This window comes from Aulonocara sp. 'chitande type north' Nkhata Bay, linkage group LG3, assembly GCF_057382095.1.
Source record: "Aulonocara sp. 'chitande type north' Nkhata Bay isolate Kocher_YH1m ecotype deep benthic linkage group LG3, A_spYH_male_GT1.1, whole genome shotgun sequence".
NCBI lineage: Eukaryota > Metazoa > Chordata > Actinopteri > Cichliformes > Cichlidae > Aulonocara > Aulonocara sp. 'chitande type north' Nkhata Bay.
The window spans coordinates 23,945,486-23,969,290 of record NC_141346.1 but is presented as its reverse complement, the minus strand read 5'-3'; the positions used below and the strand labels follow the sequence as shown (position 1 = coordinate 23,969,290).

At 38.5% G+C, this 23,805-nt stretch overlaps 2 protein-coding genes across 2 annotated transcripts; one reads left to right on the top strand and one right to left on the bottom strand.

Annotated features, from left to right (window-relative positions):
* Positions 1 to 10,784: 10,784 nt before the first annotated feature.
* LOC147334680 (galactose-specific lectin nattectin-like) lies at positions 10,785 to 12,840 on the top strand. The gene is made up of 6 exons (XM_086287393.1): positions 10,785 to 10,867; positions 10,962 to 11,038; positions 11,424 to 11,533; positions 11,634 to 11,768; positions 12,055 to 12,166; positions 12,499 to 12,840. Exons 1-6 carry the CDS (start codon positions 10,845 to 10,847, stop codon positions 12,564 to 12,566), a joined length of 525 nt encoding a protein of 174 aa, XP_086143519.1. The 5' UTR covers positions 10,785 to 10,844; the 3' UTR covers positions 12,567 to 12,840.
* Positions 12,841 to 20,017: 7,177 nt separating this feature from the next.
* On the bottom strand, positions 20,018 to 22,553 carry LOC147334679 (ladderlectin-like). The gene is made up of 6 exons (XM_086287392.1): positions 22,487 to 22,553; positions 22,350 to 22,400; positions 20,964 to 21,077; positions 20,764 to 20,879; positions 20,480 to 20,588; positions 20,018 to 20,331 (listed from the first exon to the last, which is right to left on the bottom strand). Exons 1-6 carry the CDS (start codon positions 22,551 to 22,553, stop codon positions 20,249 to 20,251), a joined length of 540 nt encoding a protein of 179 aa, XP_086143518.1. The 3' UTR covers positions 20,018 to 20,248.
* Positions 22,554 to 23,805: the final 1,252 nt, after the last annotated feature.

The window sequence follows — 23,805 nt, the reverse complement described above, 5'->3', positions numbered from 1 at the left end:
GTAGGAAAGGCAGAGAACATGCTCTGCTGGAGATGCAGCTCCACAGACATGCATTAGACCTGCCTAATAACACAAACACATGTAATGAAAATTAGCTTGTTATCTTTCATCAGTGTTACAATAGTGTCAATTTAGCAGACACTTGTTATCAAATGCTGAATTTATCCTAAAGAAAAAAATTGACTCTCCAAGTTGCAGGACAACAATTTAACTTTTGTGGGAAAAAAAAAAAAAAAAAATCCTGGTTTGATAAATCAGTGATCAGACAATAAATTTAGTGTTAAAATGGTAAATTGGGAGAAGCTTCCTGCTTGATTGAGGCAGCACATGTAATTTACTGTATGAGGGAAATTGTCTTTTGTGATACTATTTTGAACATGCTTTCCTGTCGTCCTGTCAACTTAGTGGGTTAATAGCTGATATGCAAATTAGTTGATCGGTTTTAGATTAATGAAAGGTGACTGAATTCTAGTACGAGTGAATGAGATGTGTTGGAGTTGTTGTGTGTTGAGTGGAGACTCTAAAACACTGAGTTTCCTGCTTTGATGTGCGAGTGAATCCTGTATTTAGATACACAACTCTGAATACGTCAGAACAAACGTCTTTTGTGAAGTGCATGACAGCATGTCACATGTTTTATGATGAAGGGAAAAAGGAAAAATTGAATAAAATAGATCTGTGGCCTAAATGAGTGAAGAGCACAGACCTGGTAATTAAACTCATAGCTAATAAGACATTAGGATTATGTTGTGTGTTGTGCAGCTGATGGTTGGTTTGGAGTGAATCTAGCTGATGAGTCTTCTCCTGTTGTGAAGATGATGAGGAGTTTGTGTCATGACTTAACAAGGCCTTTTTATTTTGATACTTTCACAGTGCACTGAAAGTTTTGTTCGATAATCTCTTTTCTTTGAGCAGATCTGCAAGTCGGGAATTAAAAGCGTTACACGTCGTCAAGAAAATTGTTGCAAGTGAGTTTCTCCACATTTAAAATGGGTTCAGGAGGAAGCCACTTATTTGGGACAATTAGGAAATGAGAGTCCCCCCCAAAAAGGATTCAACGAGGAAATCCAGTCTAAATTATTTTTCTTTTTGAAATAACGTCGTTTTGCTGAGCGTGGAAACGAATGCGATGATAATTTCCACAATTAGCAAAAGAAGGAACCACTGAGTGAATGAGTAAGAATTTTAAAATAACTGACTGACTGACTGAACATGATTGTGTGAAGCTAACCCCCACCTGACAAAGGTGCAGATGAACCCATGTGTTTCCTTTTACAGGAGCAGAAAGATGACAGCAACACTCGAGGTTGCATGATGATTTAACCTTTTAAATGCCATTTTCTGTGTCTGTGCATTTATCAGCATGCCAGTTCTTCATGTGAATTGATGATGCGATTTATACCAGGACAACTGGTTGATGTTTTTTCCTACTACAGGATTTCTGGGTTTATGTGTGAGGTAAACTGTGTTTACAGGTTATGAGTGGTGATGCTGTTGCATTGTGTTGATGGGAAAATGTGAAGGTTACTTTGATAATGTGAATAACATGTGTGAAATTTCCTGTGTTGAGAACTGGTGTTACTTCTTTCCACAGCTATAGATGGCTAACTGTATGGTGTTTTTATGGCACCTCTGGAACCTGTTGACCTGTGTCTGACCTCTGTCTGACTACAGTCAATGTGTATTGCTAATGTTAGTTTCTTTGAGAATGCTGTGGAAGATTCAGCTGAAACGGACAAGTGACATGGGTAGAACAAATAAGAGATTACGGTATTTATGGAATAGTTTATTATGGGCTCATTTGCTGGCCACTTTTGAACCCATAATAATAATAATAATATATGAGTGGAGTGGCTTTGCTTAAGAGAAGTCACTGATTACGTTAATGTTAACAGAGTACATGGGATAATCCATGTCTGAGGTGAATTAGGGTAATAGTTGTAGTTACTGATTTGCGAAAACCTGCACATGACACTTGTCTTGCTGATGTTGAATGCTTATTACTCTTATGATACAATTGTTTACAGGTATGAAGTTTGATTTCACTTCTAGATTTTGTTTTCCAGGCCATGATGGTGTGTATGCAGGCTCCTGGGAGAGCCAGGTGTTAAGCAAACTTAATATGCAAAACACGCTAACATTTTCGTTGCAGGATTATAGGTCCAGGGTGGTGCTGCTCCAGGGGAGGAGATGCCCTGATGTTGCCTGGGATATGATCTAGCTAATCTTTTTCTTTAAGACAGGAATCCAGGTTTGGTGAGTTGACGCATGGGTGTGTCCATGCGTCAAGAGGAGGGGTCCAGGATTAACATGAAACAATGTTTACTATTATTGTTGCAATGATTTGTGTGATTAGCCGTTTATTTACAAATATTAAACCTATGCAAGTGGTGCATCCATGTTCAGATGAGGCTTTGATGGCCTATAAGTGAAGTTCACTGAACTAAAGAATGTGGTTTGATGATTGTTGACATGCTCTCCAAATAGAAGTTTTTCTTCTTAGCAAGGAAATACAGGTGCAGCAGTAATCTCCTGAGAAATCTTCAGAGGCCCAGTGAGAAGCGTGAACCATTCCAGGCATAGCTGACAGCCAGGCAGTGGTTGAGGTCAAAGGTCAAGCTGGTTGGGGCCCATCATGAAATCAGACCTTGGAGCCACAGCAAGGACCATGAAACTGCCTGCAAAATAGAGGAGAGGATCGTCCACAAGATGGGAGAGAGGCTTCAGGAGGATCAGAGATCATCTTCAGCACAGCAGACATCACACAGAGAGCTGTGCTACTAAGCTTCCAGGAGATCAAGAGGAGACTTCCCACAGCAAGATTTTAAATAAAATGAAAGATTCAATATTGACGCTGAGGAAGACAACTAAGGTGTACGACGTGCTCTGCCTTAAACCTTCAGCAGCGTTGGAACGTGAAAACTCGTGGGATGAGGGGAGCGTGCCAAGCTCCATCGACAGCGCAGAAGGAGTTCGAGGATGACATCATGATTCTGTGAAAGCACAGGAACCAGAAGCTATGGTGGTGATAACAGCAGTTTCCTATGAACATCACCTAACGCTGTGCCACTGTACTATGCATACGATGACACTCTGAAGGCTGCTGGGATCATAATAGCAGTAAGACAACCCTGCACCCTTTCCACAGAGGTGTTTTCTGCAGAGTATGGACAATGAAGGACAATGAAGGAGTCATAAATATCCCCCTCACAGGACGAAGGCCTGAAGTGAGGTAATGGGAGGCCATAAAACTAGAGTGCTGAGAGGTCTGCAGCTTTGGAAATAGCTGAGAACCATGTTGACAAACAACAAAACCAACTGGTATGTTTGAATGTTTATTCTACATACATTTGGACTCTGGTCCTATGGACAACGATGGAAACAACTGGAAGAGACATTCATGACGCCCTGCAGAACTTAAACCACTCTGCAGAGAGACATGTGATGTGCACACCTGGAGGAAGCATTACCAAGCTGAGATGTTTTTGAAAATGTTACTTTTTTATTTTCACTATTAAATTAACAATTTCTTTGTTTGCTCGTAAGATGCAGTTTGCCATGAGATGAGCTCAATGAATGGGATAACTGCTAATACATTTGTTGTACTGTGTACCTTTTCAGTAATTTAGGGTGATTTGACATATGCTGAGTATAAAAATGTTTGCATTGAAACTGTCAGACATGAGGTATTCATACCTGGGAACTTTTCAGGCATAAAGGTCAAAAAGGGGGGAAATGTTAGATTTGTATTGTTGATTGTCATTTATGCTTAGAAATATTTACTTCTATATGCTTAGAGTTTTGTAATTAGTTGTAGATTGGTAGAGGTTTTGATCCTTGATAGTCTGCAAACTTTGTGTGTATTAGACAGCACTTTGGGAGCATGAGAGGTCATACCGTGTCTTATTGTTTTATGGTAGGATTAACGTAGTTGCGTCTGTTCTAGTCTAAGTGCTCTTTGTTTAGATGAACTGCAGGACTTCCTCACCGTGTTATCTAGGATGAACCATCTAGGGTGAGGGGGAGGCTACCCTCTTCCTGACCAAGGATGTTTGACCCTTTGATCAGCAGTCCACACACACACACACACACACACACACACACACACACACACACACACACACACACACACACACACACACACACAGGCAAGGTACTCTTTGTGTATGTAGACGTCATATGTTAATGAACTTATGCATATTCATGTAACCTCAATAAAAGGACAGTGATACGGGAAAACGGACGAGACCAACTGGAGTCAAGCGGTTGTCCGGTTCTCTCCCGTGCACGAGTAACATGAAGAACTTTGCCTATTTGTGTCTTGCTTAGCAGTGTAATTATATTGTCTTAACGTTCCAGCGAATAGGTTCAAGCTACAAACCTAACAAGAATGCTTGGTACTCCACTCTATTTTGCTTGTAACTGTAGGGTTTTTTTTTATATGAAATAAAACCATTTAAGCACAAACATCATAAATTATCTAAACATCATATATTATCTGAGGAGTACCAGCGAGATATAGTCAGGGTCACCTTAATGCACAACTTGGGCTCTGGAACACAAAATCTTACCATTTATATAAAGAAATTTAAAACGTTGACGCACTGATCATCAGACACCTTCACTAGACAGTGACTAATAAATCAAGCATGAGTATGAGTACGCAAATATTTGTGGAGACTTTTTTCTGAGGTAGGGTTACACCGAAGGACTGCTTTGTCACTCACTCAATGACAAAGCAGTCCTTCATCTGATGCAATAGTGACCTGTCAAGGATGTGCTTATAGTTTTTATTATTGCCAATCAAGCCAGTAAAGCAAGATGTTCTTACAGCATTTAGTCAGTTGAGCAAGGTTAATAAGGTTTGTATTTTTCCACATCTGTTCAGCTTTTCTACATTATCATCAATATAATCATGCATCTAAGAGGAAGGATTGACAGTTTGAAATAAGCTGTATTTTAAAGGGGCTACACAATGGAGAGCTAATCAACATATATTATTAAAACAACGAAGGTTATCACAGATTTTTGAAAGCTTGAATGTTTAGATGGATAAATAAGTGCAGAATTCAAATATCGCTTCTGAACTTCAGAATTAATTCAGAATTTAAAATATATATATATATATAACCCATGTCTTCAGTTGTAAAAAATATAATGAAAGAAACCAATGTGATGAAGGAGGTGGTTACGTTATTGACCTTAAATAAATGAATAACCAAAATGGTGCAAGTAAATTATTTATAGACAGAACAGTTAAAATATAGTAACATGAAAACTGTTGGACTTGAATGACTGAACAACCCTTTGGATTATAAAACAAAAAGAGAAAAATGTTTTTCCACAAAAAGTAAAGTTCACATAAACTATTTAAAAAACACCTTCTATGTGTTCGTTTAACTGGAGATTTGAACATTGTTTTGTGGGTCCAGTGTTTGTATGTGTGGATCTGTTATTTCCAAAGAAGAAAAATCACTGGTATTCTTTATAAAATACATAAACTGTATATCAGAGTAAAACAAGTTGTACTTACAAGGTGAACTTGAGTTTCTGCCTGAAATAAAAAGAAAAGAAATCAAAAAAAAAAAATTAATTCTGGAAGTAGTAACTTGGTGGAAATTGAGTATTTCTTATATAGCTTGTTTTTGCTCTACCTGATCACTCACACCATTTTATACAACATGCCTCATTAATCACAAAAGCTTTTTTTCTATAGTTAAGTGCTTTCTATCCCACATTCACACTACAGTGGAAACACTGGAGAACAACTTGGGGTTAGTATCTTGCCCAAGGATATTTGGCATGCAGACTGGAGTGCACAGGAATCAAACCCCAACCTTCTGATTAATAGATGTGGTACCTTCGTAGCTCAAGAGTTGGCAGTTCATCTTATAATCAGAAGGTTGCCGGTTCGAGCCCTGGCTTTGACAGTCTTGGTCGTTGTGTCTTTGGGCAAGATACTTCACCCGTTGCTTACTGGTGGTGGTCAGAGGGTGGTACGAGTGTCTGGCAGCCTCGTCTCTGTCAGTGCGGCCCAGGGTGGCTGTGGCAACAATGTAGCTGCCATCAACAGTGTGTGAGTGGGTGGACGACTGAATGTGTAAAGTGCTTTGTGGTCCTTAGGGACTAAGTAAAGCGCTATACAAATACAGGCCATTTACCTTCTGAACCACAGCCACCCTATGAGATCATATCATTCTAATTACAAGGAATTATATGGCCACTACCAGCTCCACCACCATCATCAAGTTTGCTGACGACACCGTCGTGGTGGGCCTGATCTCTGATAACAACGAGACGGCCTACCTGAAGGAGATTAGGAATCTGGAGAACTGGTGCCAGAGGAACAACCTCCTTCTAAACGTCAGTAAGACAAAGGAGCTGATAGTGGACTTCAGCACTAAGCAGGAGAGGAACTACCAGACCCCCGTCATCAACGAGTGCCCAGTGGAGAGAGTGGACAGCTTTAAATACCTCGGAGTTCACATCACGCAGGACCTGTCATGGTCCTGTCACATCAGCACCGTGGTGAAAAAGGCCCGTCAGCGTCTCTACCACCTCAGACGCTTGAGAGACTTCCAACTGCCCTCCAAGGTGCTCAGGAACTTTTACTCGTGCACCATAGAGAGCATCCTTTTTTTTTTTTTTTTTTTTTTTTGCCTGTCCCGTTTGGCTCTTTTGCCATCAGAATTGTTTTCTAAAGGCAAAGAAAGATGCCCAACGGATTTACTTCACCAAACTGACCATCCCAGCCTTGCCGTAATGGTCCATTTGATTCACCTTTTATTGTTTATTTTATTTTCACTTACTGAATACGGGACAGACTTGACTGGGGGAAAGAAGGGGAGAAAGAAAGAGTGAAAGAGAAACAGCTGAGAAGAGGGACGGGGGAGAAGGGCAAAAAACAAAAACCAACAGAATGGGCAGAGAAAAAAAATGCATATATCAATAGAGAGCATCCTGACGGGAAACATCTTAACCTGGTTCGGGAACAGCACCATGCAGGACAGACGAGCTCTACAGAGGGTTGTGCGGTCAGCTGAGCGCACCATCCGCTCCGAGCTCCCTGACCTGCACTCAATCTACAGCAGGCGGTGCTGGACCAAGGCCAGGAAGATCGTGAAGGACCTCAGCCATCCCAACAACAGACTGTTCTCTCTGCTGAGGTCAGGAAAGCGATTCCGCTCCCTGAAGACCAACACAGAGAGACTGAGGAGGAGCTTCTTCCCGCAGGTGATACGGTCTCTCAATCTCACCACCACACAGTACTGACCCACACATATGGTTCTTACACACACACTGGACATTCTGGACATTGTTTTCACTTCATCACTAAATCACTTTAAGCATATTTGCACTGCACAAGACATAATGTGGATTGCACAACACTGGACATTATATTCTTCATTTCCAGTTAATACTTGTACAGCTGCTGTTATTGTGTGTGTGTATATATATATATATTTATTTATTTATTTATTTATTTATATTTCTTCATACATTCTTATATAGTTCTATATTGTGTATTTTATTGTACAGTTATTTTATTTTCAACTTTAATTTATATATTTTATCTTATTCTTCCCAGTTAAATTTACCCTTCATTCTAATTTGTGTTGTACAATTATTTCATTTTTAACCTTAATTTATATTTTATTCCTTCTTAGTTAAATTTACCCTTTTTAATTTTTCATATTTATTTCCTATCTTATTCATAGCCTTTTCCTTTTTTTTTTCTTTAGGTCACGAGCAGTTGTCCACGCATTTCACTACATATCGTACTGTGTATGACTGTGTACGTGACAAATAAAATTTGAATTTGAATTTATTTTTTATTGCCTCAGTAGTTGGGATAATGGGCAATGAATATGACTGAACATAGGGAATGGGAGGAGCTGGTGACAGCATGAAAAGTCAAATTCTGTTGATAGCCAGAATAATTACAGTAAACATTAGAGACTGTTCATTTCTTTGTAAACAAACATTCAAACAGCAGGGCCTCATATAATATTTTCTCCCGCTCTTGTTGAACAGCTGGGTGGAAATGCTTAGAGAAGAGGAGCTAATGCTACTATCTTTTTATATTTTATGTTGTTTTTATGTTGTTTTAGTGCAACACTGGGGCCGCGAGAGCACTGCAGTTTCAAATTCTGGTGTATTATCTGTACATATGAGTTTTGCTATTAGGCAATAATTTTCTACATGGAAAGTCTGTATAATTAAAAGAAAGCTTTCTATACAACTTTGTTTTGCAATGTGAGCTTTACTTCTAATTGTAGAAGTAAATACAAATATTTTTTCTCTTATACTCGGTTTAATTCTGTTGAAAATAATATCCCATTGGCAAAGCTAGTTGGTTTAGGCCTTTATTGATTTTCACATTATCTCTGAGCTGCAAACAGAAGCACTATTTAGGAAGGAAATAAATCTCGAACAGAACGAACTCTGAGAAATTCAAACATCTTCCGTCACAAGTTGGGGATGAGGTGAGAGTGATGAGAGAAATAAAGAGCTTCATTAAACACGTTATTGGGATAAATTCCTTTCACCCTCTGTGCAATACACAGTCAACCTCACACAGGCACAGACACACACAGCACACACTGTGGACACAGGCTGAGTACACACATGAAATGAGCACTACAAGCCTTGGGTACATTTGAGAGCTTCAGATATATAGAGTTACTTAAGGTTATTGTTGAGTGTTAGTAAAAGGCGTATACGTGACAGGCGTACTCTTTGACTTGAAATGTTTCTGAGGCCAAGGTAAGAGGGCCAGGTAGGCAGCCAAGATCAAGAAATGGACCCATCAGACCAGAATTTTTATATGTAGCAAAGAGTAGCACTTTCCATTATGAAGGACATTTGTAATAGCAGTGGTGGCTTAGGCCAGAATACGAGCCACTCTTCCACGGTACTCATGTGGCTCTGGGGCACACCACTTCTCCTGGTTGCCTGGTCCACGTCTTTGCCTTTCACCTTGAATCATGTACGCTGAAGGCTGTACTTTCCATGTCTCACCTGTGTGGACAAAACAAAAAAACAAAAACAAATCAACTGTTAGACAGCCTATATGTTTGTCAGCAAGCTGGCTTTATTGTCCTTATTAATGTCGCAATAAGGACATAGCTAAAGTCTTGTTTTCCTGAGCGAGTGATTCCGTATCCTTTTCTGAATTGCCTCCAACACTTTTATGGCATACAAACATTAGATTCATTCAGAGACTATAAACTGCCCAAAGACTGATTATTTTTATTAGTCACTTTCCCAAGGAACTTTTGTTTCAACTCCTGAGTCTGCCTTTTCTCAGCCTTTTATTGTTTCAGTTTTGAACTCAGTCAGTTAGCTGTCCTACCCCATGTGGGGCTACACCAGAGCCTGTGCCTAACCCTGCTGATAGGTTTGTAGCTTGAACCCATCCGCTGGAACGTTGAAGACAATATAATTACACTGCAAAGCAAGACACGAAGTAGGCAAAGTTCTTCATGTTACTCGTGCACGGGAGAGACCGGACAGAGCGCCGTCCCTTCGCTTGACCCCAGTTGCTCTCGTCCGTTCTCCCGTACCACTGTCCTTTTATTGAGGTTACATGAATATGCATAGGTTCATTAACATATGACGTCTACATTCACACAAAGAGTACCTTGCCTGTGTGTGTGTGTGTGTGTGTGTGTGTGTGTGTGTGTGTGTGAGGTCAAGATGTGACCCTGTGAAGACTCCCCAAGGCTGGCGCCTAGAAGTCTAGCAGATTTATCTAAACAAAAGGCTCTTATACTTAAACAGATATACGTGTGTTTGCTATACCATAAATCAGCAAAAGAAGATACGATCTCTCCTCTGTAGGGGAGTGAACTCACCCCCTCTTCATGCTACACAGAGTTGTTACAGACCTCTTAGGATGAGACATTCTTTCAATCTACAAATGATTATATACTTCTAAGCATATATGAGTAAATGTTTCTAAGCATAAATGACAATCAACAATACAAACTCTAACACCTGCACTCATCCTTGCTCCAATGGTCAGGGTGGTCAGGACCCAGTCTATTGTTGCATCCGTACCTGTTCCTCAGGTGAGAATGACTACTGTCCATCTAACCTCTGCACCCACACTCTCCCAGGGTAAGGGAATCCTCCAGTCACCAGAGGAAGCAGCTGAGTTCAACCCCTGACTATGCATCCAGAGCTGTCAGAGTATTCAGAACACCTAGAGTTCCCAAGGTACTGTAGGAGAAATATCAAATGACAAACATAGACTCAGCAGAGACGTAAAGCTTCATTTTATCTTGCAAGAGGACTAACAGCATTCAGAGTCTATGCAGAAACCTGAATTGGGGAAGTCTGTCACTCTTTTATACACTTCTCCTTCCTAGATGAAAATCATTGTTCATTGGTGTACTAATAGACAATCTAATGACTTTTATTTTACATGGAAGTCATTCCTAACTGTCCTTTTCTGTCTCATTTTCCAATTGGCAGAAGAAAAAAGAAACATACTGTTGGCATGTTTTGCCAACAGTATGTGTGGATAATGATGAGTAAAGGACAAATACATTCACCATGCAAAAAAAAAAACAAAAAAAAAAAACTCTGACTCAAAGATCAGGTGATGTATCTCTTTGTTGAGTCAATGTGCATAATTAAACAGCAGTGGAATTTTATCTGGGTGGAGGTAGAAAGGTTGTTATAAAGTGAAATACAAGAAAGCATGGAGCTAAAATAAATAACAGTGTATTTTTAGTGTGTTTGTTCCTGGTTTTGAGTTAAGATCCAGAAACAGTATATAAGTGCTGGTGTCAGGTTTGATCAGCACCTCCACACTTGAAGGCTGAAGTTACAAGCTGATGCTGATAAGAAGGAAGATAAGGTATTATATCAAAGGCTTGCTGGAAACTGTCAAATTACTGTCTATCTTTTCTTTAATAAACTACCAGCCACTTTAAATTTTCTGATTTGTGTAGAGATACTAACATCACCATGAAGCTGCTGACTGTGTCTACACTTCTGTGCGCAATGGTGGCTCTGGGCACTGCTGCTAGTGAGTATTCCAGTATGCTGTGCATCATCTATACATCTTATGCATGAATATATTAAACTGAAAATGAATGACCAAAATCAACATTTGCTGATGTAATTTGTTTAGCACGTCGGGGTAAAGTGGCCAGTAATGGGACAGAGGCATTAATTCCAGCAGGTCACCCAAACTAATCACATTTTTATCATTCTGAACAGAAGAAAGAGTACATCAGCTTTCCTCTGCCAGTTTTTATAAATTGTTTTTCATGTATGATGGACAAGTACATTTATAGCTAAAAAAAAAAAAAGTTAATCTTTAACACTTAAACATATTTTTCATGAATTTATATTTTAACATTTTTTTTCTTATACAGTAAAGTAACTCAATAATCTTTGATTGCCTTCAGGACGACATCATGTTGAGAAGAGAGCAGCATCTTGTCCAGGTGGCTGGACTCAGTATGGGAATCGATGCTTTCTCTACAATCACAATCAAATGACTTGGGCTCAGGCGCAGGTAAAGGCAGTGGTCTAAATTTATCATTTATTCTTTGTGAAATCTTAAATCTTTCTGTTTACGTTGTCATTTCTATGAACTCTGTTGATTTCCATTGTAGAGAATCTGCCTAAACATGAATGCAAACCTGGCATCTGTACACAGCTACGACGAGTATCAGTTCATTCGACGCGTCATATCTAGTGCCACTCATGAAAGTGGACTAACATGGATTGGTGGCTCAGATGGTCAACAGGTATAATTTCACTTATCATTATTCAGATGACCCTTCCCCATTAGCAAGCACTTGGTGACAGAGGGGAAGAAAAACATTTTTTAACAGAAAGAAACCTGAGGCAGAACCAGGCTCAGGGATTAGCACACATCTGCAGTAGATAAGGAGGTCTTTAAGATCAGATGGGATCTGATTTTTCAAGACTTTTAAATTCATTCTTGATAGTATTGTCTATAACTGCACATTTAGAACTTGGAACTGTAGCTTAATTTTAAGTGTATTCTGGTCTGTTTTTTCTGTTTTCTAGGAGGGTTACTGGTTTTGGATCGATGGAACCTCTTTCACATTTACGCAGTGGTGTCGGGGAGAACCTAACAACCATAGGGGAAACGAGCATTGCTTGCTGGTGAATTTTTCAGGTAAACCTTCTGTGAAATCCCTAAAAGTACGATGTATGAGCACTGTAAATGTTAAAGAAAAAAAGAAACAATACCCACAATTCCCCAAATAATTTTTATGCATTTAATGTGACAAACAGTAATGTGTGACAGAAATGTAAAACAAGTAGTGTCATTTATTTTTAACAAAGACAGCAGTTCAATTTTTTTATCATATTGAATATTTACATAGTGTTTTGATGCAGCAGTAAACACATGTGGTGCTACTGTTATACAGAACAAAATATTAAGATTATTAATCATTTCTCCTTGTGATTATGATTTCAGTTCATTCTGATTTTATCTACTTACAGGAAGCAAGTGTTGGAATGATGGGACATGTGACAGCCAATTCCCATTTATTTGTGTCAAGGCCATCTGATGATTCCTGGGCTGTGATGAAGGTGTGGCCCACCTGACGACAAAGCAAATACTCTAATATATCACAATAAGAATCTGGTTCTGATTTGATTTACTTCTTTTCTTTTACTGTAATGCTGCATAAGGAATGAAGCGACACGTGACATAAACTGGAGGATCTCTTTTATCAGGAGCAAATTGCATGTGTACATGAAAGAATGCTTTTAGCAAAACTTTGTTTCCCAGAATGAATTGTTGTTTCTCATCTTCTTCATCATTAAAATCTTAAGCATTGAATCAAACTGGTCTGTGCATTTAAATGCTTAATACTCATGAGTGTACTCTTAAATTTCACATACATCTGCACTGTAAAATCTAACTAGTTCTCTGAGCTCAAAAAAAACCCAAACATATGCAAACGTGTTGCCTAGAAAAAAAACTAACACTTACTTAAGATGACTAAGTTAGGACAACTTAATCATTGTGAGTACAAAGGACCAGAGATGACTTTTTTTTTCCCGAGTGAGCAATACTAAGTGTTTAACCACTGAAAAAGATTTCAAATTTAAAAAAATATATTTTGTGGTAGCTTACTAGTTTCAATTTTGCTTATGTTTTATCATCCTTGAACTTGAGATTTGTAGTAGAACACTTGAACACTATAAACACTATAAGTATAGCTCAGAAAAATTAACAGCACTTCTTGTAATGCAGTTAAACTCAGTCCAACTGTGATTTTCAAATGCAAAAAAGTATATCAGTAAACATCCTGGACATTGTTCTGCTCAATAACAAACAAGTATATTCCTACTATTGTAGCTTGTGCTATTTAATAATACCTAAAAAATTATTAAATTGGCATTTGCATATCTTTTGTTACACAATTGAAAACTTTAAAAAAAACTTTAAAGTATTTCTCACCCTCATGCACTAGCTCAGGGTCCCTCGACACTGCAGAATGCTAAAAGAAAGTTCATGAGTGGAAAAATTAAAGAAATGATAAGCTGTCAGCTGACCATAGTTGGTTTTAGTACATAAATATTGGCTTGACTGTATCTGGTGGGGCCAGGAACCATTTTGACAATATTAGCAGCACTAAGTCTACCCTGTTGTTGGAGTTGCGCAAGGGACCGTGATATCTTTCCATTCTGAAAGGAATTGTGTCTGCTGGTGCTTGAGAGGCAACAGCAGGGCCACCACTGTCATTCTTATCACATGAGAATGAATCAAAATCAGGGTCCTTCTCAACACAATCCTCTGTCTCTGACACATTCTCCTCTGTGTCACTTTGACTGTCAAAGAGTTGTGCCAAAACCTCGCTGACAGTAAAGCTTTTCCCAGAGGACATTTTTTTTAGAGAGCATACAGATTGCAAAGTACACAGTGCGAGTAATGATTTAGATAGAAGGCTCCCTTATTTGGCTTTAGCTGTCAATGTCCTTGCTGAAAAATCCTGCCCACATTCCCCCTCACAAGAAATATCCACTCTGATACTTGGATGTGAACAACTCGCAAGCCACACTGTGGCAAATATCATAGTCCTCATGGGAATGTTGTTGGAGGCTGTGGAGAGCCGGTCCAGCCATCGCCTGCAGCTTCACTGCTTCCGCTGGCGGCTCTGGAGAGCCCTTGGTTCTTCTTACCTTGCCTTTCCCGTGTTCTGTGTGTTTTTTCCAGTCAGTCATGTCTCAGTGTCATGTCTGCGTTTCCATGTCTGTCTTGAATTTCCTGTTTTACTTTAACAGTCATGTGTGAGTGTATTCAGTTTTAAGCCCTCGCTGTCTTGTCTCATCAGATTTGGTTCAGACTAAGTTAGGGCAAGTTGTTCATTATGAGTACATGATATTAAGATAACTTGATTTTTCTGACTGAGCAATACTAAAGGAATTCCACTGACATAACATTTTTTAATGTAACTGTCATGGTTCTAGGTCATTTTGACCCAGCATTTTCAGTTTCTTGTATTTTTGTATCTGTATTATGGTTTATGTTCTGATTCTTTAGTTATCTGAATATTATAATTCTATGTTTCAGTTTGTTGTGGTTTAGGGTTTTGTTTTTAGGTTTTGTGTCTTGTGCCCTCGTGTTTAGTGTAGGTTTAGTTCAGTGTCAAGTCTGTGTCTGAATTGTTTCTTGTTTCCTATTTTACTTTGAAGGTCCATGTCTTATTTCATTGTATTCAGTTTTGCTTCCCCCCGTCTTGTCAGGCTTATCAGGTCCCGCTGTGTTCCCCACCTGTGTGTAATCTCCCTGTGTTCTTCTGCATGTATTTAAGTCGTGTCTACTTTTGTGCTGATTGCTGGTCTGTCTGTGTATCAACTGTGTGTTCTCCCTGCTGTCAGCCTTCATGTGCCATCGCCCACCTTCCTTTGTGTTCAGGTTTGCTGTTTAGTAGTGATGGGCAGATGAAGCTTCATGAAGCACTGAAGCTTTTCATCCAATTGGTTCACCCCAGTGCAAAGCTTCTTGAAGCTTCATTTGCTCTAGTAGGACACCTACTGGACGTAAAAATATTAGTTGGCATGAATTTGAAGAGTGTGGCCTTTTGCACACACTCTGTAAATGTCAACAACAAAAGGAGTGTGTAAAACATGTATATTGTATTGATGGCAGTATACTGTGTATATTTATACTGGCAGTATGTAAAATGATTATTTGGAAATGCTTAAAATGGAAACAATCATTTACTGTGAGGTGAGGTGTGGTTGGGGTGTGGACAGTGGTTGTGCTTTTGTAACGTTGAGGTATGGACAGCTACACACTGAGGCTTTGAGCCTCAGTCCTGTCCACATTTTATTCTGTAAAAACTAAATTTTCACTGCTTTTATGACCTTTTTAGTGGGGAGAACATAACTGGGATTTAATGATTTAACAAATCTTTTAAATCTTTTGTCCTCCACAATGCTAAATGGCTGGGAGGCAAGGCAAGGCAAGTTTATTTGTATAGCACAATTCAACAACAAGGTGATTCAAAGTGCTTTACAGAGACATTAGAAACAAAAACAAATAAAAGGCATGATTTAAAATTGATTAAAACAAGCAAGCAAGCAAGCAAACAAACTAACTAATTAACAAACAAACTGCCACCAGAAGTTCTTAGGTGGCTGCCTTAAAACTGTTTTGCATGCTCCTGTGTCGCATACTGTTGTTGGAGCGACAGTTGAGGCTCATCAGCGTCGTGAGTCCTCAATCACCATGCTAACCAGGTCTTTATCTATTTGAGATTGTTCTCCTGAGGAAAGACAATAAAGACAAAGCACAAATATAAATATCACACACATAACTTATAACAGCTGTATAATATTGTTATATCATTTAGTAACTGTTGTAATAGTAATTTTACAATGTATGTTGAAGGGATATTACTGCCCTCTGTTGGTGTCTTTGTGCATTACATGCCATAAAAGGTGTTCGTTAAAAACATCAGGTTATGGGCCCAGAGGTCGCCAAGGGAAGCTGCTAACATGTTTTCTTTTGGGAGTCATAAACAGAATTGTGGGATTCACAATGGAAGATAGACTGTTTATTGACAAGCTGAGCGGACTGGAGAATTGGGCAACGTGGAAATTTCAACTGGAGCACCTGTTGAAGGCAAAAGGACTGTGGGGTATGATAGGGGAGACGGAGCAGTTAGCTGTGGATGCTAATGCCCAAGCACGAGCTGAATTTGAACGGAAGAAAGAAAAGGCTTTTTCAGTGCTGGTACTGAATGTAAGTACACCCCAATACTTGATAACAAACTGTAAGACCCCCAAAGAAGCATGGGAGATGCTAAAAGCACAGTTTGAAAGAGATACTGTTGCTAACAAGCACCGACCGGCTTTAACCCTTTAAAACCGGTCAGAGTGGGCACGCTCTGTTTTGCGTAACTATTTTTAAATCCCGGTAGCACTGCAACCACGTAAGCTAGCGCAATAATTTTCATAGTTCACGTCCATCAGCGTGAACTATCGCATCTCCGCCATGACCTGCCCGAAACCGGAAGTGACGTCATTTTCGCGGAAATGTAGTTTTTTACCATCAAGGCCTCATGAGCCTATACTGGTGTTTTTAAAAGTTATGTTTGACTTTATGACTTTCTTTGTCGTTTCTGGGATGCTTAGGACTCAAATTGCACTGCTGGAAATAGTTTATTTTGATGCATATGCTGCTTTTTTGCAAATTTGCATTATAATATTTATTTTCGTTTTTCCTGCAGTGTATAGAAATTGGTGTATTTCATAAATAAAACTATGAAGACACTTAAAATAAATTTCCTGTGGTAGGAAACTATTTTGTGCAACTTTTTTGTATTTACAGTTTTGAGGGATAAGCCTCTTAAATTTCTCTAACTAGAAATATATGTTAAAAAACAAAAATGATTTTCAATTTCTTTGTAGTTTATTGCACTTTTTTGCAATTTATGTAATTACTATGCACTTAATGCATGCATATTATTAAAATTTGGGCTATAATGGTTGTATTGACGTATAGCAACTTGAAAAGCTCCCAAAAATGGCTCCACAGCATGTAAAAATATAATATAAGCTCTGGCGGACTTGGTTCTATGGTAGGTCTTAAAGGGTTAATACAGCTTTTTTCTTTCTTTTTCTCTTTTTTAAGCCAGTTTATTCATTTACCAGTTTATTCATTTACCAGTTGATTTATTTACGTGCAAACAGGACAGGAAGCCTGTGTTTAAACATTACTCATGGCACATTCTCTAAGAATAGTCATACATTAGAAGGGTTGATCAATGTGTCCTCAGATAATCCCCTCTGCCTGCCCTCCCATGGGTCTAACTGGATACAGCTTTGACCTCTCTGAGAGAGTCTGTTTGATCATCTTCCTGGGCTAAGCTGCCATCACATCCTGACCACCGTTGATAGGCCCAGCTGGTTACAGGAAGTGGTGAGCTTATAGACTGCACAGTCATGTATTGCGGAATAGTCTGCACTGCAGAAATATAATAATTGCAGTGCTGGGGTTTATGTACTATGATCTAATTTATCTTAGCTGTATTCCACCACTCTTCTGTTAGTGAGACATTATGACAAAACCCTGTTAGCACTCTGAGTATCCCCTGTGAGCACTCCCCCCCCCACCCCTTTGCTTTTTCATATCTGAAGATGAAACGAAATGTCCCTAACTGACTTAAACCACCTTAAGCAGCAAAAGGATCAAATTTGCAGAACTATTTTTAGGATTTCTTTAAGAATTTATTTTGTGGTAAACTGATGACGGTATCGCTCAGGTTTCACAGAGCTTCATGTAAAGCAGACACTCCCTAGCAGATTGTTACATGGAGAAACCTTTGGAATGCAAGCATGCTGATCCACACAGGTGTACACATGGGTATTCACAGACGCGGACTACAGCTTTCTTGGCTGCTGCCTCAAAGCACATTGTGCGCTGTCTATCTTGCGTGCTGCACAATATCGTTTATTATTTAATATCTACTGATATCTACTGCTAGCTAGTTTATTGTGATGGTGCTTTTTTTTTTCTTATTATGTTGCTCTTTGTTGTTTGCTTTCTCTTCTGTTTTTTTTTTCTCCATACAGGTGATCCAGGTGTTTTGTTTTTTTTGTTTGTTTGTTTCTTTTACTCTCTTCCCCCCCTTCTCACCGTCTCTTCTCCCCTCTCTTTCATTCTTTCTCCCTGTCCTATCCCACAGTCATGTCTGTCCCGTTTGTAACAACTGAAAATAAAATAAATTCATAATTATAATAAAGGTCAATCAAATGGACCAATATGGCAAGGCCATGATGATCCACTTGGTAAAATAAATCCGCTTGGCATCTTTCTTGGCCTTAAGACAACAATTCTGATGGCTATAGATCCAAACGGGACAAAAAAAAAAAAAAAGAAAAAAGAACACTAATGTCTTTTTGTGGTTTATTCACATGCAACTATGGACACATCTAATGTTCTGTGCGCACATTTTGGTTAATCAGTCACTGCATACACAGACAAGTCAGATACAAAGTAAAGTGTGCATGTTAGTCCCCATACGGAAATAGTTCCTCTGCATTTAACCCATTCACCCAGTGAAGCAGTGGGCAGCCACCAATGCAGCGCCCGGGGAGCAGTGTGTAGAGACGGTACCTTGCTGAGGGGTACCTCAGAGTAGCCGTTCAGTGGAGTCGAACCCCCGACCTTCCGGTCATGGGGCCACCACTCTACCTACTGAGCTATCCCTGCCCAAGGGGATGTAATCATCCTAGGGAACAATCGCTAGTGTGTATGCGTAATTATTCCCTAAAAGAAAAGGGATTCATAAATATTGCAAAGTTCAGTATATTGAAAATGTTGGTCAAAGGACTGTCAAATTCCTCTTATTTGCATGTTTCGTTGCTGTCTCTTTAAAAGTTCACATCAGGTTTATGTTTATGTCCAGTACAAAGATGACTTGAATATAATAGCATTTCCTCTTTATCAGATGTTAGTCACTGTGGTTTTACACACAGGCTATTCATGACTGCATTTTGAGGTATGGGTTGCATGTTAGATGCAGACATACCAACCATAACTTCTAAAATGCTCGTTAAAACCAAAACTGTTATTGCACCTTTACCTTCATTGTGCAAGACAGCATGCTGGTAGCCTACATTTAAGAATCATTATTTATGACCTTTGAATTTTTGATGCTTTATTACACTTTCTTTTTTGAAAAAGGCAAACAAAAGCAAACAGCCAGAACACAAAGTTGTAAAACCCACCCGATCGACCAAAATCAACTCAAAATTCTCCCACACAACAGAACCTCTTCTATTCCTCGCTGGCTCCAAATCTCTCAGTGGAATGATCAGTGGTTCGCTATCTGTCACCATCAAAACACCACAAATCCCGTGAATGATTCATTTCCTTATAAACCATTGAATCAGCAGTTAGACTCTAAATGAAGCTTCGGACGTCACTGATCGCATGACTCTGGCCAGACGAATCAAGCTTCGACACAGTGCTTCTGAAGAAGTGTGTTGATTTTTTTGACACCCGCACCGGAGCGTCAGCTTCAAGCGGGCCATCACTACTGTTTAGTTTTCCCCAGTATAGATTATCTTTAGTTCCATTTTGCCATTTTCACCTTGTGCTTTATTTTGCAATAAACCTTCTTCACATCTCAGCCTGCTCTTGGGTCCCCATATATTTCCTCCACACAGCTCACTTCACTAGCCGTGACAGTAACTACATGAAAATACAGATTTTGTTATAACTTACTATTTTCAAAATTGTTTCTAGCAAATGTATTGCAACTTAAGTACCACATTTCTTTTTTTTTATCATACCAAGTTTAACTGTTACAGAAAGACTAACAAAGACATATAATTTCCAAATCAGCATTACTGAGCTAGACAATAAAAAACAGTAAGTGCAGGTAAATATTACCCACTCAATAAGTACCCCAAATTAATGCATGTTATGACTATTGAATTTATATGTAGCTACACAACAGACACAGGTAGATGCTTGCCCAAAAGCTTTAATGTAGCAAGAAGGAAACTTAAAAACAAAGAATTAAAACAGAATAGTTTTCTTGGAAGACAATACAAAGAAACATGGTAAAATCAGTCTACTGATGACACAATCACACTTCTGTTGACTTGTGATTTTGTTGTTTAAGTGTTAAACAGAGAGGAAAATAGAATGCTGCACATAAAGATATAGGAGCAAAACAGAAACATTGTATTTCAGTCTGCTGTTTTGATTCAGATTTCATGTGTGTCAGTCCAGGAGTCCTGATCTCTTCTTGGCACAGACAGAAGGACGGAGATTATCACACCACACATCATCCCAGCATTTGCCATCTGTGAGGTTCAAAAGCAGAAATCAGTAAAATGTCACACAAAGTGTTAAAGATGCAATCCAAAGCAAGATTGTAAGTTTTGATTTATGTAGTATTTTATTTAAAGCACTTAAATTATTCACAAATTAAGCAACCATGTTCTGAATTACCACTATAATTAATCTGTAGGCAAAATGGACGGGAACCACTAATGGGCTCTCCTGGGCACCAGTTTGTGTACTGGAAAGGCCTCCCATCACTCCAAAACCAAATATGCTCCTGAAATTAAACACAGCATTAGTTCAAATGGTCAAGCGTTGTCACAGTCCCTGTATCAGTGTAACCCATCTCCACCCTAGATCCTCTATTCACATATTTTTTTGACAAAATGTAACATCTTCTATCATTAATACAAAAAGAGAAATACTGTGTAAAAAAAAATTAAAAAAAGTACCCCTGGTGCATTGGTTCCTCCAACCCAGGTTGTTTGGTAGCCATGAGGAGCAGTCATCTTCTGAATCATATGGTATTCGCTGCTGCTGTGCACAGATACGAGGTTTGCGTCCATTTCTCTTCAATGGAGAGTGGAGTTTTATTCATGTATGTATTTTATGTATTTTAATCAAGTGTTGAAGACAATACAAATAAGTTAACCCACCTCAGCTCTAGGCCAAGTCATGGATGTTGGAACGTAAACAAAGCAGCGATCTCTAAACTCAGTCCAGCCATGAGGGCAACCACCGGATGTCTTGATTAGGTCACGCTTTGCTGGGGGTCAGTAAAAAGTTGTACATGTTGTGTCTCCAGTTGATATCTTATTTTGTAATATCTTAATCCTGACATCTACTATAAATGAAAACGATCATACAAGAAATATCTTAAAAAATAAACATTAGTTAAATGATCGACAATGAACAGAATATTTTGACTCCTTTACATTTATATAAGTGTAATTCTATGCATGCCTCTGTAAACTTTATAGTGATTATTAGTGATGTGCGATACCACTGAGTCCCTTTCCGATCTGATACCGAGTAAAATTCAGGGTGGTATCAATGATACTGATCCGATACTGGTACTCTGTACAAAAACGTAATGTTTCATTGTATTTCATAATACAATATATAATTGTATTATGTAATTGTAATAATAATATAATAATAGAGCTTCATAATGATTATAGGACATCAGATAACTGATGTCCTATACGAGGTTGGTGGTGCTGCCACAACATCTCACTGTCTCGCCACATATATTGCAAACCACGTCTTGGCTGTTTGTGGAGGTAAAATACATCCACACATGACTCCATTTACGCTCAGCCATTGTTGTGAGTGCGCACGAGGTGCTGCGACACATTTATACAGTTGTATTTTGCATTTGACTATGAAAGGCGTAAGAGGAAGTAGTTCCTTCCAATTTAGACAATCCGAATGATATGGTTTCTTTCCACTCTGTTCCTGTTAATGATAAACTACAAATTTATCGCAAAGTGCTAAAATATCGATATTTTAATATGAGAATCAATTCTAGAACATAAACGACTTGTATCGGAAGAATCGATAATTCAGTATCGATCCGCACACCACTAGTGATTATTAATAATGCCTTTCTAGGTATTAAAATGATAGATTATTTATACAGTACCTTTAAAAAGGATTTGCAAAGTTGACAAACACAATCAAGGAAGAAGGTAAATTCAAACAGAGTTAAAATGTGAGGTTAAACAAAACTAAGTACAGTATCAAGAAAATGTGAATTAAATAAAAAAAAAAACACAAAACTTTGACTGTGCTTGTGAAATGCAGAAACTGCTCTGCGTTTCATTTTCTCTCACTCTCTCTCTATCTAACTTTCCCATATTCTCTAGTGCTACACGCTCTTTTATATTCAGCTATTTTTTAGAAATAAAATGTATTCTTTTCTCTTCTTATAGTGTGTCCTTTGTACTATAAACTGAGGTGCACATCTTCCATGAGAAAGGTGCTTTTCTTTTCTTTAGAGATGTGATTACTTTTAGTCAGGAAAATGTCCACTAACCTCTTGGGATGAATCCCTTTGCACCACTGCTGACCTCTTTATCTGGCAGAGCTGAACAAATTAAAACAGCAATTGTTGACTGATTATTGAAATACTTGCACACACTTGCATATTGCAACTTGTCCTGCAGTACTCACCAGCAGCAGTGGTCAGAGCAGTCATTACACAAAGAAGTGTAGACACACTGAATAGCTTCATTTTCATCTGTGTAAAAAAACAGAAATGTTAAAATAAGTGATGGTTCAATAAGAAAAGAGAGACGATAATTTATGGGTCTCCTTCTACAGAAAGGTCTGCTCTCTTTTCACCTTTTCAGTCAGTAGCTTCAGCATGGAGGTGATAACAGCTCTAAGATTATTGGTTATATACTGTTTCATATATTTACATAGTTGCAAAACCGGAAACCACCCTCTTTCTCAACAAGAGATGACACAATACCACTTTTTTATGTCCAATACCAATATCATAAATTTGGATATCTGCCGATACCGATACGTTTCCGATATAGTGTAATTATAAATAAATAAAACTGTTTTTAATATCTTGGTGCACTTTGTATAAGTTCATACTCAAGTTTTAAAAAACAAAACACTAAAGCTATTCTGTTATACTTGTATGAAAAAAATAACTGTCTCTCTGTCTCTCTTCCTTCTCTCACCCCAACCGGTCGCAGCAGATGGCCCCTCCCCTCCCTGAGTCTGGTTCTGCCGGAGGTTTCTTCCTGTAAAAAGCGAGTTTTTCCTTCCCAATGTTGTTAAAATTGAATTGAATTGAATTGAAATTGAATTAACTGTTGTTTAAATATCTTGTTTAAAGTTCAAAGAGAGAGATTAGTGATTTCTGGTGCCACCTTCTGACCAAAATGTTTTGTACTCCAAAAATAAAAATGTAAAGTTGTTGCTCTGTCTCAGTTTTTCCAGATGATAAACAAATTGTAATTTCTTTAATTGGAAGTTCATTGCCCAACTTGTCCTGTATTTATAAAACAGAGGTTTCTTTAGACAAATGTTAACAGAAAACTGTTAACATTTCCTAAATTGAACAAAAGTGCTTTAAAAACAGGATATTCCACATTTAGGTTAAGAAATACATCAGGGGGATTTCAGAGGGTGACTGGTTGTAGTAATAGAAGGCATGTGTTAAAAACCAGTCATGATTAAAAGCTTTATCTTCATTATCAATGCTTTGTGCAGTAGTTGGCACTGTTTCACAGCAAGAAGAATCCAGCCGCCAGCCAGGCCTTGCATGTTCTTCTTCTTCCTCTGCTCTTTTTGGGTTCCTTGCCTTCGTTCTAGAATACAACAACATAAGTGTTAGTTTCATTCTAAATAAATTTCTGAAACATTAATTAAGTTTTATTAATGTCAGCTTGTTTATGCATGAATGCATTTTAGAAAGGACATGCAGGCATTCTGATATTTCCCTCTGCCTTATTACTGTAGATTTCTTTTTCAAA